Here is a 19,975-nt window from a genome sequence, read left to right on the forward strand (position 1 = left end):
TACAGTGCCTTGCGAAAGTATTTGGCCCCCTTGAACTTTGCGACCTTTTGCCACATTTTAGGCTTCAAACATAAAGATATAAAACTGTATTTTTTTGTGAAGAATCAACAACAAGTGGAGAATCAACAACAAGTGGGACACAATCATGAAGTGGAACGAGAATCTGTGGAAAGAACTGAAAACTGCTGTTCACAAATGCTCTCCATCCAACCTCACTGAGCTCGAGCTGTTTTGCAAGGAGGAATGGGAAAAAATGTCAGTCTCTCGATGTGCAAAACTGATAGAGACATACCCCAAGCGACTTACAGCTGTAATCGCAGCAAAAGGTGGCGCTACAAAGTATTAACTTAAGGGGGCTGAATCATTTTGCACGCCCAATTTTTCAGTTTTTGATTTGTTAAAAAAGTTTGAAATATCCAATAAATGTCGTTCCACTTCATGATTGTGTCCCACTTGTTGTTGATTCTTCACAAAAAAATACAGTTTTATATCTTTATGTTTGAAGCCTGAAATGTGGCAAAAGGGCGCAAAGTTCAAGGGGGCCGAATAATTTCGCAAGGCACTGTATTTGCAAAAATACCAAAAAAATGTTTTTACTTTGGCTTTATGGGATATTGTGTGTAGACTGCTGAGGATTTAAAAAATAAATGTAATCAAGTTTAGATTTAGTCTGTAATGTGACAAAATGTGGAAAAAGGCAAGGGGCCGGTCTGAATATTTTCCGAAGGCACTGTGTGACATCATAAAAATGATCTTTGCCTGGTCAAATAAACAATGTACAGACAATGATAACAAGATACAGTATTTGACATGTCCACACTGATAATATAGTTTTATTAAACCGAGTCAGTCAGATGACATAACATAGTAAAAACATATGTACCATCACTATTTTCATAGACGATCCCTAAACAGTGCTTCATATATATGCTCACACTGCACTGACAGTGAGCTCAATGGCATATTAATGGACACAAGTCATGGATTTACAAGCCATTTAGTTACCAATAGGAACATCTAGAACAGTCTAATAGTTAAGGACGTGAACTTGCTAGCTCCAGTTGTTCAATGACTGTACAGTATCGGTTGTTTGTACTGTGCTGTACCCACAACAATCACCTGTCATACAGTATACATACACACACATTTACCACAGTTAAATCCTACATATAGAAGACACATCCACAGAGGTGTTAACCTTTATCATTTTTGTACAGAAGGCAGTGGTTCATTCACTGAAGTTGATTGGTCGTTGTTGTGGCACCACTGCTCAGTTCGGGCATTATTCTATTGGGCCGACCATATTTATTTAGGCTCATTTTCATAGTAAAAGGCATTATAAAAAATATAGTACAGTTCTTTAAACATTTATTTGAGCAAACATTCATATCTGTCCATTGCTGGCCTGTTCATTTAAAACAGAACAGCAGCCATAGTAACAAAAAGACAAACGCTTCACACAGGAGAGGCAAAATAGTCACGTTTTAACTTGAAGTGGTCTTTCAAAATGTCGACATAGCAGTGTGTAACAACGCCGCGATGAAGTCATGATTGACAGTAAAAACGCCTGTTCCAACTGACGTAGTACTATGATGCCCAAAAACCATCAAATGTTCCAACGTGTCTCCAGTTTCCCCCCACTTGACTCTCTGAAGACTAAAACATGATTATGTCAGTTGCTTTCAGGCTGAGCTTGCATGAACTGCTATGAGACATGCTATGTAGACATTTGACGGGCCACTTCAAGTCAGTGTTACCAACCGAAAGGGGGAAAAAAAACCACCTTTCAACTGGGAAACGTCTGCAGATTCCTAAAAGGTGAGACACTCACAGCAATGAAGCAGCGAGATGTTTTGAAAGAAGCACATCAAAAGAGAATTGTCAAAGATAATTACACACATAAAGAAGTATCCAGTGTAGCCTACTGCACCCGGGCAGCAAATTGTTCCTTCTGCCAGCCAATCTGCACCGCCACCTCGGTTAGTGAGAACATCCCCTGGAGGCTGGAGCTGGGACTTTCTTCATTCAGTCCTAGTGCTTAGGGACGTATGCGAGGAGGCATGTGAGGAGAGGTGGGAAGAGAGGGGAATTCAGTGGCAGTGCGGATGATGGTGTAAAGAATTTTATGGCGAGGGGGAAAAAAACCTGGAGCCCGGCCCTTCGCCATATCGCCATACACATGCCACCCATTAACAAGCGGAAATGTCTCCAAAAATCATCCAGTCCCTCTTTGGCACGGGAGTTGTTGAAATGTTGAGTGAGTCACTTGTACTTGATACACACAATGTGCTTCTATAGAATTCTATAGGCTTTGTTCATTGAAAAGGTTCTCCCATGTCTCCAAATTCTATGTGGTAGAGAGAGACGAGAAGCCTGACCTCCTGAAGTCAGGCTCCAAGGGCATACCAGGGTAAAAGGTCATGGGAGGGTCTAGAGCAAGTTCTAGGTTAAAGAGCAGAGGGAGGCCAAGATCGACCTAACAGTTCATACAGGCCTCAGGCGTACAGTGATGTTTGTTTGGTTGGTCATTGGTCAGTATACATACATTACACACACGTGAAGTAGGCACGGCACGTGTCAGTGTCCTTAAACTGTCTTTTCTCAGCCAGCGTACACAGAGTTTGTCCAGTGTCTGTCTGTCAGTCACATACAGTTCCCAAGCGACCCAACGGCTTCGCCACCTCAAGCCCACTCTTTTCTCTCTCTTTCTTACTCTGTCAAGCTCATTCTTTTCCTACCCTCCTTTTACCCCCTTGTCTTCAATCTCTCCCCATGCCCTCTCCTTTTCTCCTTAACTATTTTTCTTTCATCTCTCCCTCTCTTTCTCTCTCTCTCTTTCTTTCTCTCCATCACTCCCTCTCTCTCAGGTGCAGCAGTCTCGCTCCAGGGGGTGGCCCTGAGGGGTGGAGGAGGAAGAGGAGGATGAGGAGATGAGAGGGGGGTAGGGGCTCATCTTGTCTATGTTGACATAGGTGGTGTTGAGAAGGATGTAGTGCTCTCCGCTGAAGCTGGAGAAGATGGCGTTGATAAGGGATACCAGCTCTGAGAAGGTGGGCCTCCTCTCCGACTTGGGGTGCCAGCACTCGACCATCACGTTATACCTGGGGTGGGAGATAAGGGAGGGGAGGTGGTTAGGATCAAATTTTGATGCATGGATAAGCCGATATGCAGGTGAAATACAATTATGTACATATGTTTTGCTCACTTAGATATTTAGTAGCCACATTTATACTGAACAAAAGTATAACGCCACATGCACACAATTTCAACAATTTTACTGAGTTACAGTTCATATAACATTTTGTTACACCTGCAATTACATCTGCTAAATATGTGTACGTGACCAATCAAATTTGATTTGATATAAGGAAATCAGTCAATTGAAATAAATAAATTAGGCCCTAATCTGTGGATTTCACATGACTGGGCAGGGGCACAGCCATGGGTGGGCCTGGGAGGGCATAAGTCCACCCACTTGAGAGCCAGGCCCGCCGCCCACTGGGGAGCCAAGCCAAGCCAAAACATGAGACATCTGTGGCATTGTGTTGTGTGACAAAACTGCACACGTTAGAGTGGTCTTTTAATTTCCCCCAGCACAAGGTGCACCTGTGTTATGATCATGCTCTTTAGTCAGCTTCTTGATAAGCCACATCTGTCAGGTGGATGGTTTATCTTGGCAAAGGAGAAATGCATACTAATAGGGATGTAAAACCAATTTGTGCACAAAATTTGAGACAAATACGCTTTTTGTGCATGTAGAACATTTCTGGGATTTTTTATTTTAGCTCATGAAACATGGGACCAACACTTCACATGTTGCGTTTATATTTTTGTTCAGTGTAGTTTTGACAGTTTTGCCACAGGGCCCCATTCATTCTGGAAATACTGCATGTCAGTGAATGTTCATGAAAAAAGACTCATATGAATGGTTATGGATCATTGCGTTTTGCTCTCCGCTTGGCTGAATCTATACTAGGATTTACACCTCACCTGAAAACTCCCCCTGACTTGCGGAGATGAATAGGGAGATACTATTTTATTTTCACGAAATAATCGTAGTTCGTACTTGGAAACATGTTGTTTTTACAGATTGGGGGAGATTAAGGAGGATCTCATGTCTCTAGTGACCTGATTGATTCAGTAGTTATATATGCGTTATAGTTTACACAATTCTCTCTCTCCCTAACCCTCCCTCCCTCCGTCTGTCTATCTGGCTGTCTGCATCCCTCCCTCCCTCTGTCCGTCCGTCCCCTTCTCTGTCTACATATCTGTCCGTCTCAGTCTTTTTCTTCAAGCAGACCATGCAGTACGTAAGGGTGGTGTTAACAATGGGCCTCTGTTCATCTCAATGTCTCTGTCAAGGACAAGCACTACTGAGCCATCCCTATGCGCATTGGTCAAGGTGAAAGACAGGAGTGTGTGTGGGCATATGTGTGCGTAGGAATACACTTTTATTAATACTGAAAGCATCTGTCTGCACATTATATTTGGGAGTGGTTGGGTATAAGCTTGATGGGTGTAAGTATACATGTGTGTTTGTTTGTGAGTGTGTGTGTGACTAGTGGACACACACACTTTCCACTCACAGTGTGTGTGTGTGTGTGTGTGTGTGTGTGTGTGTGTGTGTGTGTGTGTGTGTGTGTGTGTGTGTGTGTGTGTGTGTGTGTGTGTGTGTGTGTGTGTGTGTGTGTGTGTGTGTGTGTGTGTGTGTGTGTGTGTGTGTGTGTGTGTGTACAAGCGTGCACGCGTGATGTGTGTGCGTACTGTATATGAATGTGTGTTTGTGTGTGTGTGTTCACTCACAGTGGGTCAGGGCAGAACTCTGGCTGCAGCAGCCGTCTCCCTTGCAGTAGGAACACAGTGATGTCGAAAGAGTTGACGTCCGAATACGGCGGGGCTCCCCGGGTCATCAGTTCCCATAGCAACACGCCAAACGACCACTGAAACATTGAACACCAGATGGACCAATTACACATCAGATCACATCACAGTACATCACAGGCTGCATCTGAAATGGCACTCTATTCCCTATGGGTCCTGGTCAAAAGAAACGCACCATATAGGGAATAGGGTGTCATTTCGAACACAGGCCAAGTCAGTCCTAATGAGATCATTTCCCTTCTGGCCTTCAGTGATGAGAGCAGCCAGCCGGGAAGAGTGTTAAAACCAGCTAACCTTAGTGAGATCACAGACAGATACTGTAGCAGAGAGTGACAAGCTAAACCTATATACCTCAACCAGAGATGGAACGGTACAGTGATGGTTTGTTAAGGCAGAGTGGAGTTCGAGGGGTTGAGAGGATGGAGCTCTGATTAAGTTCCAAAGAATTAAGCTTGCTACTTATTTATCACAGGTTATCATCGTGTGTGTGTTAGAATAGACGAGAGAATGATTACGTAATACTGTAAGTGAATGAAGGAGTGAGTAATAGTGTATATACAGTACCAGTCAAAAGTTTGGACACACCTATTCATTCAAGCATTTTGTTCTTTATTTTTTACTATTTTCTCCAAGTGAAGACATCAAACCTATGAAATAACACATATGGAATCATGTTCTAACCAAAAAAGTGTTAAACAAATCAAAATATCTTTAAGATTTTAGATTCTTAAAAGTAGCCACCATTTGCCTTGATGACAGCTTTGCATACTCTTGGTATTCTGTCAACCAGCTTCACCTGGAATGCTTTTCCAACAGCCTTGAAGAAGTTCCCACATATGATGAGCTCTTGTTGGCTGCTTTTCCTTCATTCTGCAGTCCAACTCATTCCGAACTGTCTCAATTGGTTTGAGGTCGGGTGATTGTGGAGGCCAGGTCATCTGATGCAGCACTCCATCACTCTCCTTCTTGGTCAAATAGCCCTTATACAGCCTGGAGGTGTGTTGCGTCATTGTCCTGTTGAAAAACTAATAGTCCTAACGGCAAACCAGATGGGATGGTGAATCACTGCAGACTGCTGTGGTAGCCATGCTGGTTAGGTGTGCCTTTAATTCGAAATAAATCCCTGACAGTGTCACCAGCAAAGCACCCCCACACCATCACACCTCCTCCTCCATGCTTCACGGTGGGAACCACACATAGGAGATAATCCGTTCACCTACTCTGCATCTCACAAAGACACAGAGGTTGGAACCAAAAATCTCAAAAGACAGATTTCCACAAGTCTAATGTACATTGCTCATGTTTCTTGGCCCAAGCAAGTCTTTTCTTATTGGTGCCCTTTAGTAGTGGTTTCTTTGCAGCAGTTCGACCATGAAGGCCTGATCCATACAGTCTCCTCTGAACAGTTGATGTTGAGATGTGTCTGTTACTTGAACTCTGTGAAGCATTTATTTGGGCTGCAATCTGAGATGCAGTTAACTACCTCATTAAGATGGTTGAGAAAATCCAATGTCTGCAAAGCTGTCATCAAGGCAAAGGGTGACTACTTTGAAGAATCTCAAATATAAAAAAATATTTAGATTTGTTTCAAAAAAAGTGCGTTACTACATGATTTATTATATGATATTTCATAATTTTGATGTCTTCACTATTATTCTACAATGAAGAAAATAGTAAAAATAAAGAAAACCCTTGAATGAGTAGGTGTGTCCAAACTTTTGACTGGCACGGTACATGCGTGTGTGCCTGAGTGTGTATGCATGACTATCGCCTCGTAACACTCACCTCTGTCATCATGAATTGCTTTGAGAGGCTATTTAAGGATCATTTCACCTCTACCTTACCTGACACCCTAGACCCACTTCAATTTGCTTACCGCCCCTATAGCTCCACAGACGATGCAATCACCATCACACTGCACACTGCCCTATCCCATATCTGTACAAGAGGAATACCTATGTAAGAATGCTGTTCATTGACTATAGCTCAACCTTCAACACCATAGTACCCTCTAAGCTAATCATTAAGCTCAGGGCCCTGGGTCTGAACCTCATCCTTTGCAACTGGGTCTTGGACTTCTTTACGGGCTACCCACAGGTGGTGAAGGTCGGCAACAACACCTCCACTCCGCTGATCCTCAACACTGGGCCCCACAAGGTTGCGTACTCAGCCCCCTGTTCACCCATGACTGCGTGGCCACACACACCTCCAACTCAATTGTCAGGTTTGCAGACGACACAACTATAGTAGGCCTGATTACCAACAATGACGAGACAGCCTACAGGTAGGAGGTGAGGGCCCTGGTGGAGTGGTGCCAGGAAAATAACCTCTCCCTCAACGTCAATGTCGTGGACATTAAAAAGCAGAGGGAGCAACTCCCTATCCACATTGACGGGCCGCAGTGGAGAAAGCTTCAATTTCCTCTGCATACACATCACTGATGATGTGAAATGGTCCATCCACACAGACAGTGAGGTGAAGAAGATGCAACAGCGCCTTTTCAACCCCAGGAGGCTGAAGAAATTTGGCTTGTCCCCTAAGACCCTCACAAACAGATGCACATTTTTTTTGAACAGATGCACAATTGAGAGCATCCTGTAGGGCTGCATCACCGCCTGGTACGGCAACTGCACCGCCCACGACTGCAGGGCTCTCCAGAGGGTGGTGCGACCTGCCCAACGCATCACCAGGGGAAAAACTACCTGCCCTCCAGGACACCTACAGCACCCGATGCCACAGGAAGGCCAAAAAGATCATCAAGGACATCAACCATCCGAGTCACGGCCTGTTCATCCCTCTATCATCCAGAAGGCAAGGTCAGTACAGCTGCATCAAAGCTGGGACCGAGAAACTGAAAAACAGCTTCTATCTCAAGGCCATCCGACTGTTAAATAGCCTTCACTAGCCGGTTACTCAACCCTGCACCTTAGAGGCTGCTGCCCTATATACATAGACATGGAATCACTGGTCACTTTAATAATGGAACACTAGTCACTTTAATAATGTTTACATAATGCTTAATTAACACATTTCATATGTATATACTGCAATATATTCTACTGTAATTTATTCATTGCACGTCTTAATATTTATATATTTCTTCATTCCATTATTTTACTTTTGGATTTGTGTTTATTTCGCCACACCCGCAATAACATCTGCTAAATATGTTTATGTGACCAATAACATTTGATTTGATTTTGATTTGATGTGTGTGCTTGGGTAGTCTCTCACCACATCTGACTTTGGGGTGAACTTGTGTGTCTGCAGGCTCTCCAGGGCCATCCACTTGACAGGTAGTTTGACTCCACTCTTGTTGTGGATGCTGTAGTACTCCTTATCATACACATCCCTGGCCAGGCCAAAGTCTGCCACCTTCACTGTGTAGCTTTCATCCAGCCTAGGAGAGAGAGAGAGGGATGGGGTCAACAACAGCTTTACAGCATACAAACAGCGCTAGGGAAACTGACAGCCATGTTGGATCCGAACATTCTTATATTATCTTGTAATGGTTGGAGCCAAAATGGCGTCTTTTCCAATGCGGAATCTCAAAGTATGCATGACTGTATGCCTGTCTCACTACAAAGTTGGGGACACGTTCACACACTGACTGTTTGAGATTGCATTTGACAGTTGGTTCCAGATCTTACATGCAGTTCCTTGCAGCTAGGTCTCTGTGGACAAACTTCTTGCTGGCCAGATACTCCATGCCCCGGGCCACCTGCAGACCAAAGCCCATCAGGTCCTTCACTGTGGGGTTCTAACGAAGCAAGGAAGAGGGTGGAGGTGAGATACACGTCCCACATGTATCCACTGGTGCTGGGGGAAAAAATACTTCATATAGGAAGTAAAGCACACAAATACAGAAAGAAAATGCTGCTTCGGTGCTTTACTCCTGTACCTACATATACAAATGTTTCAGCTGCATTGGAATTTGTCTGACATTAGTTCATGTATGACCAGAGTGTGTGTGTGTGTGTGTGTGTGTGTGTGTGTGTGTGTGTGTGTGTGTGTGTGTGTGTGTGTGTGTGTGTGTGTGTGTGTGTGTGTGTGTGTGTGTGTGTGTGTGTGTGTGTGTGTGTGTGTGTGTGTGTGTGTGTGTGTGTGTGTGTGTGTCGTACATGTGTCTCTTCCCGTATGAAGTTCCTGAGGTCTCCGTGCTTCATGTACGGCAGCACCACCAGAGGAGAGCCCTCAGTGGGCAGACAGATCCCCAGGAGAGACAGCACGTTGGGGTGGCTGAAGTCCTTCATGATGATCCCCTCCTTCAGGAACTGAGACACCTCCTCCAGATCAGTGATCCCTGACAACCCGGCAAGATATTACAGAATGGCTTGTTTACTTATTTAGCCAAGTTACTGAAAAGAGAACACATTCTCTTTTACACAACATCCTGACATTAAAGTCTGTATTATAATCAGGCATTGCCACCACCAAAAACGCAAACAAAACAGGCCCTGGAGCCATAAGCCTAAATCTCTTTACCGTGCCATCTAAACCTTAGTTAGCAGCCCATGAGGAGCCAGTCTTCAGGCTGTCTGAGCATTGGGACTGTGACCCTAAACCAAACCTATAGGCAACCGCTACGCAACACTCCCATTACCCAATCGAATCAGTGCTCCTGGTGTCACTGCTCTTTCCCCCTCCCCTCTCTTCTAATCTCGTTTAAAACGGAATCTCATTTAGCTAAGATAAAACAGCTGATTGCCCTTTCACTGGAACTACCAGATGACGACACACTCAAACGGAAAAAAGAAGACTTGGCATTTAATGCTGAGTTTAAAAAAGAAAGAAGACAATACGGCTGTTAAGCTGCAAGAGTTCAAACTACACTTTTCCGAATTGCAGAAACAACATGGTGACATCACCTACAATATTCACCGAAAACACTGTGTCTTTGCCAAGACAGTGACACAGTTCCCTAGGGAACTTCGTTTTCTTTAAAGTTCCCTGGGGAACTTCAGGTCACTGTAAACTCAATGAGAAGGCCAAGGCTCAGAGAACAATGTCTAAACGAAAGGCAGAGGTAACTCTATCGCTATGGGTTACCAGCCGAGTGCCCTCAATCGCTATGGGTTACCACCAGTCCAGCAGGCAGATCTCACCAAAGCCTTATCTAGGACATTAATCTCCCAGGGTAAAGTGACAGGTTACACGATTAGAGACAGGGGGACCCTAATGTCATCCTCGTCGCCAGGAGCCCATTCATCTCAATCATCCTTCCACAGGCCACACCGCTGCGGCTGTGTGTGTCATGTGTGTGTGTGTGTGTGTTGTCAAGAACCCAGCTGGAATGAGATAAGGCCCTCTAATGTTATTGTGGCATTGCATTGTTGCTATGATATCATATCACATCATAGCTATGAGATTTGAATTAATGAATAGGGGATGACTGAGGTTGGATTCTGCTTATATGGTTGAATTTTGGACATGGTTAGTCAGGTGTGTTTCAAATGGAATCCACGGTGTAGGTACGGTAGCTCCTCTTAGCATTATTATTGTATCTTCGGCCATGTTCCAGATGTTCCTTTCCTGTTTTTGATCATCCAATCATCCAAGTCGGAACCCCTTAGCTTCAAAAAGTTCTCTCTCGTTTTGTGTCTGAACACAACCCTGGTCAAGTGACTTTGTGATGTGGTTATTTTGGTCATGCTGTGGTCTGTACTCACGGTTGAGGGACTTGATGGCACAGTGCTGTTTTTGACCGTCAGCCTCTAACAAGGTCCCATGGAACACACAGCCAAAGTGACCTGTGAAGAAAAAAAGAGAGAGAAACATGAGAGATGAAGCTCAAATGGGTGTCAAAATAAGCTAGAAACAGAGTACTTGCTGTTAGAGGAATGCTTGATGCTGAAACCCTTGTTTTTTTTATAGATATACTTCTTTAGACCAGTAAGTCAATGGAGCAATTAAAAAAATATATGTAATTTATTTTATTTAACCTTTATTTAACTAGGCAAGTCAGTTAAGAACAAATTCTTGTTTACGATGACGGCCTAGGAACAGTGGGTTAACTGCCTTGTTCAGTTAACCCACTGAGTCATGCAGGCTGAAAAGCTAGATTCCCCTTTGTTGAAGTCTCGATTACTTCTATGAAGCTCTACTTGAGGCGCCCATTCATTCCCTTCAGTTTAGTTCAATAGGGTTCATTAGAGGCTATATCGCCCCATATCTGAGTTACTGTGGCCTTTATTATATGTGGTCTGGGGGGCTCAGTGCAGCTTTGCAAGGGTGTTGGGCTATTAAAAGCTAGGGAGTGTAGAGAACTCTGAGGTGTTCTCCCATCACGATCCCTGCAGATGCACTGAGGGCTCGGGTTACACCACACGGATAAACAATGGTGCTCGGAATTCTACCCGGGAATAAATCATCCCACGCCACCCCATAATCCTGCTTCGGAATCTCCAGGCTTCCCTGAGGGCCGAGTCAAGGGGAGGTGGGATTTTTGGGGGGAGCATTGTCCCTGAACATTGTGCGGATGGTAATAACAGAGAAAGGTCTTTCTCCTTTTTCTGTTTTCATATCTGAATGTCAAACCTGGTAGTTTGAGTATGTTGGTCACTAAGCTCTAACATGGTGAATACTGTTGAGACCTACAGAGTCCGAGTCTGAGTATACACTACTTGTATGTGGACACCGGCTTGTCGAACATCTCATTTCAGAATCATGGGCATTCATTTGGAGTTGGTCCGCCCTTTGCTGCTATAACAGCCTCCACTCCTCGTCTGGGAAGGCTTTCCATTAGACGTGGGAACATTGCTGCGGTGACTTGCTTCCATGAGGCCACAAGAGCATTATTGAGAACCGGCACTGATGTTGAGCGATTAGGCCTGGCACACAGTCTGTGTTCCAATTCATCCCAAATGTGTTCGATGGGGTTGAGATCAGGGCTCTGTTCAGGCCAGTCAAGTTCTTTTATTCCTCCTCCATCAAATTTTGCCACAAAGTTGGAAGAACAGAATCGTCTAGAATGTCATTGTATGCTGTAGCGTTAAGATTTCCCTTCACTGGAACTAAGGGGCCTAGCCCAAACCATGAAAAACATTATTCCTCCTCCATCAAATTTTACGGTTGGCACTATGCGTTCGGGCAGGTAGCGTTCTACTGGCGTTCTCCGCCAAACCCAGATTTGTTAGTCGGACTGCCAGATGGTAAAGCGTGATTCATCACTCCAGAGAACGAATTTCCACTGCTCCAGAATCCAATGGCGGCGAGCTTTACACCACTCCAGCCGACGCTTGGCATTGTGCATGGTGATCTTAGGCTCATGTGCGGCTGCTTGGCCATGGAAACACATTTCATGAAGCTTCCGACTAACAGTTATTGTGCTGAAGTTGCTTCCTGAGGCAGTTTGGAACTCGGTAGTGAGTGTTGCAACCTAGGAGAGAGATTTTTACATGCTATGATCTTCAGCGCTCGGTAGTCCCGTTCTGTGAGCTTGTGTGGCCTACCACTTCGCGGCTGAGCTGTTGTTGTTCCTAGACATTTCCACGTCACAATAACAGCACTTACAGTTGACCTGGGCAGCTCCATCAGAACAGATATTTGACAAACTGACTAGTTGGAAAGGTGGCATCCTATGACGGTGCCACGTTGAAAGTCACTGAGCACTCCAGTAAGGCCACTCTGCAGCCAATGTTTGTCTATGGAGGTTGCATGGCTGTGTGCTCTATTTTTACCACACGTGTCAGCAACAGGTGTGGCTAAAATAGCCAAATCCACTCATTTGAAGGGTTGTCCACATACTTTTGTATATCTAGTGTACTTTGTCTAAAACTATGACTTATTGAGTTAAATCGTTGGACAACATCATGGGTAAGCTCGGGGGGTCTTTCAGCTGAAAACATTTGAAGGGGTGCCCACATACTTTTGGCCATTTGGTGTACGTTAAGGTAATGTGTGTGTAGGTGTGTGTGTTCATGGATGTGTGTGTCTTTTCATGTATCAGAAGTATGTATAGTAGACACAGTTCCGACCCCATCATCAAGTTCGCTGACGGCATGACAGTAGTAGGGCTGATTACCAAAAATGATGGCACGCCTACAGGAAGAGGTAGGACCCCAGCCACCTGAGCCATGGCCTGTTCTCCCCATTTCCATCACTCAGACGTGGGCAGTATAGGAGAATCATGACCTAAACTGTCAGAATGGCCAATAGCTTCTACCCCCAGACCATCAGGCTGCTGAATAGCCACCACTCGTCAGCTACCTGCTCTCCCTGTCCCCCTCCTGCCTCCTGGACTATCCATCCATCCCTCTACATGTCTATCCTATATATGTGGTCCTTCTGTAGCTCAGTTGGTAGAGCATGGCCCTTGTAACGCCAGGGTAGTGGGTTCGATCCCTGGGACCACCCATAAGTAGAATGTATGCACACATGACTGTAAGTCGCTTTGGATAAAAGCGTCTGCTAAATGGCATATATTATTATATTATTATTATTATTATGTCTATCCCACACACATGTATGATCATCCCACTCACCTCTGCCTATGACCTGGTTTAGGTGTAACAGCAGGTGTTCCCTGGCGATGACCACATGTTGAACCTCCTTCAGCAGGTCAGGGTGCAGCTGGGACGTGTCGATGTGGACCGAGGCCGACAGGAGAGGGGACACCAGCTCCCCCTCCACCCCCAGACCTATCCCCATCCCCATGCCACCCAGCCCCAGCCTGGGGGACAGGAGTTCCCCATGGCCCCCGTAGATGGGGGGAGCCCCCCTGCACGACTCTGGCCTCTCCACGCCCTGGTCTGAAACAATATAGCCAAAGGTCAATTACTACAGGGTGTCAGGGTTAGAGGTCAGTGTGAGGTCAGATGATCACAGAGTGATGCCAGAGAGAGTCATGGTTACAGAACGGAAAAGGGAGAACTTGAGCCCTGCCCAGTACATGCAGAGGAAAGTGAGAAAGGTAGTTACGTTGCTTTCTTCCCTTTCTGTCAGTACTGCTCGAATGAGTGGAAACAGTTGGGGTTATATTGAAAGAGGTTCATGCAGGGACTCTAGTCCTTAGAAGTTGCAGCACATCTCTGGGTTATGAACTTACGAGTTAGAAGTTTAAAGGGGCCAATCGTTGCGACATCAATTTTTGTTGTTGTTGTTGTTGTTACAAGCGAATCATACGTACCCATTGATTCTTGAAGAATATAATGTGTAAATAGTTCATAAGCTTAGCTCAACTGTCATAACCCAACATATAAACTTGTTTTACTCCAAAGTTTAAAAGCAAAGTAAATGTAAACCAACACTGTACAGCCTCAAAACATGGTTGCATCTGTTGTGTTGATATCATGGATGGTTTGTCAATGCATCCATAGCTCTGACTATGAATTAGAGAGTCGTTACATTCCTCCAGCCCCATTCCTCAGCTTTTTACCGAAACAATGGCAGTCGAGTACAATTTGTAATTGTTTCAAATACAAAATAGCCACTTTAAGTTTAGGAAATGAAAGCGAGCATTGTTAGTACAGGGTTATAAGGTCAGCGTTAGTGTTAGGACAGGGTTAGTGTTAGGATCATGTCAGGAAACGTACCCTCCAGCAGGGTGGTTCTATAGTCCACCGACTCGTGGGACACCATTTCGTTAGTGGGACTGACGCTTCGGGCGTTTGCCAACATGTCCAAGTGCTGAATGTGAGCCCGGCCATCATACCAAACCTTACCCTCAGCCAGATCTAGAGACCAGAGAGATGGAGAGGGGGAGAAGAGTGGGGGGGTGGTGGTGGGTGGGTGGGTGGGGGTGGGAGAGAGAGAGAGGGAGGGAGGTAGGTAGAGGATTGGATGTAGGGAATGTGATGAGATGTAGGGAAGAGAGGGGGCAGAGAGAGGTGAGCGATAGGGAAAGATGGGGTAAAGGTGGAGGGAGAAGGTAGGACCAGAGAAAGAGAGAGAGAGAGAGAGAGAGAGAGAGAGAGAGAGAGAGAGAGAGAGAGAGAGAGAGAGAGAGAGAGAGAGAGAGAGAGAGAGAGAGAGAGAGAGAGAGAGAGAGAGAGAGAGAGAGAGAGAGAGAGAGAGAGAGAGAGAGAGAGAGAGAACACAGTCATTGAAGGAGAAGGACAGAGCGCTTCACCATTTCTCCCATTGTGACCGGCCAGTCAGCACAACATCTCCAGCAAACCCACAGCCATCCGAAAACCCACAGCCCAACACGGCTAGTAGGAGGTGGACACACGTGCAAACGTACACACGCACACAAAACCCACACAAACAAAAACATAGTAAATCCTGTATATCACATTTCTATAATAACACACGTACCGTCAATGTGCTTGTTCCTCCTTTTCCAGATGAATAGAGCGAGCAGCAGAAGTAGTAACAGGCTGACACACACACAGCCAGCTATCAGCCCTCTGTAGTCCTGTTCATGAGCCAACATCACTCTTCCCAGACTCACTGAAGACGATGCCTGACGCCACTACGCACACACAATACACACACACAGAAAGGAGAGGAGAACAGTGAGTGAGATGTACAACTACTTTCTAGATTATTATTTTGATTTTTCCCTAGGGGAAATACTGATGCGTAAACACGCACACTGTAAATCAATTCTAGTTGTTTCAACGGTTTATTATTAAGTAACTGGTTCCACAGCCTTTTTAAGTTTACTCAACTTTTTGATCAAAGTGTTACCTGAACTTATTAAACGTTTTTAGTTGGCCCAAACTTAGCTCCGACTTGAAACTTTAAATGATGTGTTTGCTCAACTTGTGCCACGGATCCCTCCGGAACTTTCATCACGCACATCTGTCTCCTATTCCCACTGATTAGTATTTGTATATATGTGCCCTTTGGTGTCCATGGTCTTGTCGATTATTGTTGGTGCGTGTGAGTACCTGTGCTGTGTGTTTTGGGCTTTCGTGTCTTTGTGGATTGCGCAGATGATTACGGGTCTCGTCCCGTGTGCGCGTGTGTACAGTTGAAGTCGGACGTTTACATACACTTATGTTGGAGTCATTAAAACTAATTTTTCAACCACAAATTTCTTGTTAACAAACTATAGTTTTGGCAAGTCGGTTAGGACTTTGTGCATGAAACAAGTAAGGTGTACCTGTGGATCTATTTCAAGGCCTACCTTCAAACTCAGTGCCTCTTTGCTTGATATCATGGGAAAATCAAGAAATCAGCCAAGACCTCAGAAAAAAAATTGTAGACCTCCACAAGTCTGGTTCATCCTTGGGAGCAATTTCCACACGCCTAAAGGTACCAGGTTCATCTGTACAAACAATAGTACGCAATTATAAACACCATGGGACCATGCAGCCGTCATACCGCTCAGGAAGGAGATGGAAGCTGTTCAGGGTTCTGGTGGTTCCAGACTTGGTGCATCGGTACCGCTTGCCCTGCAGTAGCAGAGAGAACGGTCTATGACTTGGGTGGCTGGAGTATTTAACACCGCCTGGTATAGAGGTCCTGGAAGGCAGGGAGTTCGGCCCCAGTGATGAACTGGGCCGTAAACACTACCCTCTGTAGCACCTTGCGGTCGGATGACAAGCAGTTGCCAAGTATGTAATACGCTAGTATGGGTATTTGGACACGGCCACCGTCTCCTCTCCAGGGGCCTCATTTATAAGTGTTGTGCGTAATTTTAACATGAAAGACCTGCACAAAAATAGTTAGATGTATAAACTTGGTGAATGCCATACATGTTTCCCATTATGAAATCAGACCTGTCGTAAAACTGTGCACACGTGAACAACCATTATAACTCGTCCTGAGAAACACCCATTCACCTTTTATGGTGATAATAACACCCTTATTGTCTGTCAAGTTTGGACTTTTTGGAATTAGGCTAAGACAGTACAGGGAATAGGAATGGCCGACTTGATCAAATGTCTTTGGAGGAGTTGGCAGAAAGTTTTATTTTGCAGTGACATTAGCGGTATCGGACCGTTTCTGAAAGGCAACAACAATCCTACACAGTTCAATGCAAAAGATGAACTGTATGTTATAAAGCGCACACCCTGTCCGATGCATCAAGCAAAAAAACGAGAAATGATTAACTGTCCCAATTAAATGAGCGATGCGCACGGTAATTTGTTTTTGCATGGCTACTACGGGAATATAAACTCATCATGGCCAGAAAAGGTTGAGGAATTGTATTCTGCAATGGTTATGATATATACGTATTATGTTTCTAAATGAAATATTGTCTACGTGAGAAATGTGACATTACAGTACTCAGACGTGGCCTAAAAATGTCAATGGGGAGAGGTGAGCATAGAGCAGAATAGGCTACTTGAAATAGCTCATCTATTTACTAATGTGAAGTGGGTCCAATTCAATGAGAGATGGGACGAATGGTCGACAGTCCAAACTTGTTGTAGGCCTATAGGCTACTTCACAAGTAGCCTATGAAACCATCACAGGTCATAGGTGAGGAATCTATTCTGCAATGATCATGGAAATGGAATACTGTAAATAATAGGAAATATATGTCTATTTCGAATTATTTTCGAATGCAAAGATAAGAAACCCCCCAACATTTGCTCTTATCACTAACGGCAAATGTTTGCATCTTGTTATTATATTTAACTAGGCCACCTGTTCTCTTTATGAATGATACATGAGTCATATATTACCCATTTGCACAAAGCTACTTCAACCATGAGAAACTGTTAGTGTGTACACCTTGTTTACAAAATAGGCCCCAGCTCAGTGTTCCTGTAACGTTTTAAGGGTTAAATCATGTGGAAAGTCAAAAGTTTATGGTTGAACAATCTATTGTTATTACATTCATAAGCATTTTATGTGTCAGATAAATACTATTTGAGGGAGACAACTTTTTGGGAAGTCTGAGTTGAACAGTCCAGTAAAAGTTGAGAGGTGTTGTCACGTTCTGACCTTTATTTCCTTTGTTTTGTCATTATTTAGTATGGTCAGGGCGTGAGTTGGGGTGGGCTGTCTATGTTTGTTTTTCTATGATTTGGGTATTTCTATGTTTCGGCCTAGTATGGTTCTCAATCAGAGGCAGGTGTCATTAGCTGTCTCTGATTGAGAATCATACTTAGGTAGCCTGGGTTTCACTATGTGTTGGTGGGTGATTGTTCCTGTCTCTGTGCTTGCACCAGATAGGGCTGTTTTAGGTTTTCACGTTTCTTGTTTTTGTTAGTCTGTTCATGTATAGTTTTCTTCATTAAAGAACCATGAATAGAAACCACGCTGCGTTTTGGTCTGCCTCTCCTTCACCGCAAGAAAACCGCTACAGGTGTTGATGGAATGCCAGGAGGAATGCAGAGATATCCGTGGATTTACCCGCCTAGTGGTAATAAAATGCCAGGCAGCAGAACGATAAAAATGACTGTATGATCTATCAAAGCAGGCATCTATCAAAGCAGGCATCTATCAAAGCAGGCATCTATCAAAGCAGGCATCTATCAAAGCAGGCATCTATCAAAGCAGGCATCTATCAAAGCAGGCATCTATCAAAGCAGGGGCTGTCAATACAAACAGTCAGGACGCACACACGACACACACACATGCTTCAAGCACACACGCTTGCGCGCAAGCACGTGCGCGCTCGCACACACACACTCACAGCGCCATCGTCATGGGCACATACACAAATGCACGGACACACCACACACAGAGCCCTCTGTATGGATGCAGTGGCTGCCCAACAAGGCCTTTATGAAGCTGTGGAGGGGGTACTGCTAGACTGTGGGGTGGGGGGGGGTAGTGGTCTGAAGAGGTCTCTGTAGACAAGGGGCTGTTTCAAGTGGAGGGCTGAAGTGGAGGGCTCAGAGATCCTAGGGAAGGTAGGGTGGGCTCACTAATGTTTAACTAGGGGTGATGAGGGAACTCAGTAGAAACCCAATGGAGGTAGTTTGGAAATGTTCACTGAGAGTTTAGCTGGAATGGAGTGTGTTTTTGTCCATGTGTCTGTACTAGGTCTCTCTCTCGCTCTCTCTCTGTCTCTCTCTGTCTCTGTGTGTGCGTGTGTGTCTGTCCTCACCTCCACCTCTAGTTCATTGGTGGCATCCCGTAACTCCATGGGGACAGTACACTCCAGGGTGTTACCCACCACAGTCACACTCTCACAGGTCCTGTTAGACACCTTCAGCACCTCCCCCTTCATCGCCTCCACATCCACACGACCTGGCACCTGGAGATGGGGGTTATGGAGATTTAGAAAGAAGGGGAAAGGGATAAATGGAGTCAGTATAAATATCCTACGTACTACATCATCCTCAGTGAGTCCTACCATATCCACACAGAGACATGCATGCAGGCTTGCTCGAAAACTGCTTCCAGTGGAAGTGACTGAGGCACTGGTTGTGGTGCCACTACTGTTATCGTGAACCCTCTCTCCAGGACAGAGACAACAGCCTCTCTGCGTCTGCATACAAACTACCTAACCCTTTTGTCGATGAGGGCTCTTCAGACGGGAAGAGAGGATTTTTGAAGGAAGGCATCTCACCATCACTGCCTTGGCTACATGCTCTGACGCTCCTTCACACACATTTCACTTGGCTCCTGGACTGTAAAATGGTCTGGTTCCTTCAGTCTCTAATGTTACTGTCTCAACCTCAACACTGTCGCCTGACGGTTTATTCTCAAACTGCTTGGTCCCACACACACACACACACACACACACACACACACACACACACACACACACACACACACACACACACACACACACACACACACACACACACACACACACACACACACACACACACACACACACACACACACACACACACACACACACACAGCTCGGTTGCCTCTCACTCTGCATGGTTGTGCTGTATGTGTATAGCAGAAGGCAATAAAAAGAATGATCACATTCCTCGCGTGACAGCCTGGGATTTTCAGATTTGACACAGAGTGGAGGGCCGCACCTGTTCCCAAACCTCACGGTGTAACTGTATGCGTCAACTAGTGCAGTACATGTGAACACACACACACACACGTTCTTTTATCCTCGTGGGCACATTACATTTATTTCCATTCAAAATCCGATTTTCTCTAACTCTTAACCCTAAACTTAACCCTTACTAATACCTTAACCTGTAACCCGTAACCAAAACCCTAAACCTAACTCCTAACCCTAACCCCAACCACTAACCCTTACCCTAATCCTAAACTT

General features: G+C 44.9%; 1 protein-coding gene across 1 annotated transcript in view; it reads right to left on the minus strand.

The window, feature by feature from the left end:
• Positions 1–804: 804 nt before the first annotated feature.
• LOC124003963 (hepatocyte growth factor receptor-like) overlaps positions 805–19,975 on the minus strand; it is a 71,285-nt gene continuing 52,114 nt past the window's right edge. The window contains 10 exon segments of the mRNA XM_046312664.1: positions 805–3,101; positions 4,804–4,940; positions 8,116–8,281; positions 8,532–8,641; positions 9,003–9,184; positions 10,551–10,631; positions 13,365–13,631; positions 14,415–14,555; positions 15,139–15,295; positions 18,836–18,985. Of these exon segments, the coding sequence (XP_046168620.1) occupies positions 2,864–3,101; positions 4,804–4,940; positions 8,116–8,281; positions 8,532–8,641; positions 9,003–9,184; positions 10,551–10,631; positions 13,365–13,631; positions 14,415–14,555; positions 15,139–15,295; positions 18,836–18,985 (1,629 nt within the window). The 3' untranslated portion in view covers positions 805–2,863.

Source organism: Oncorhynchus gorbuscha, linkage group LG02 (genome assembly GCF_021184085.1).
Source record: "Oncorhynchus gorbuscha isolate QuinsamMale2020 ecotype Even-year linkage group LG02, OgorEven_v1.0, whole genome shotgun sequence".
NCBI classification, from domain to species: Eukaryota; Metazoa; Chordata; class Actinopteri; order Salmoniformes; family Salmonidae; genus Oncorhynchus; species Oncorhynchus gorbuscha.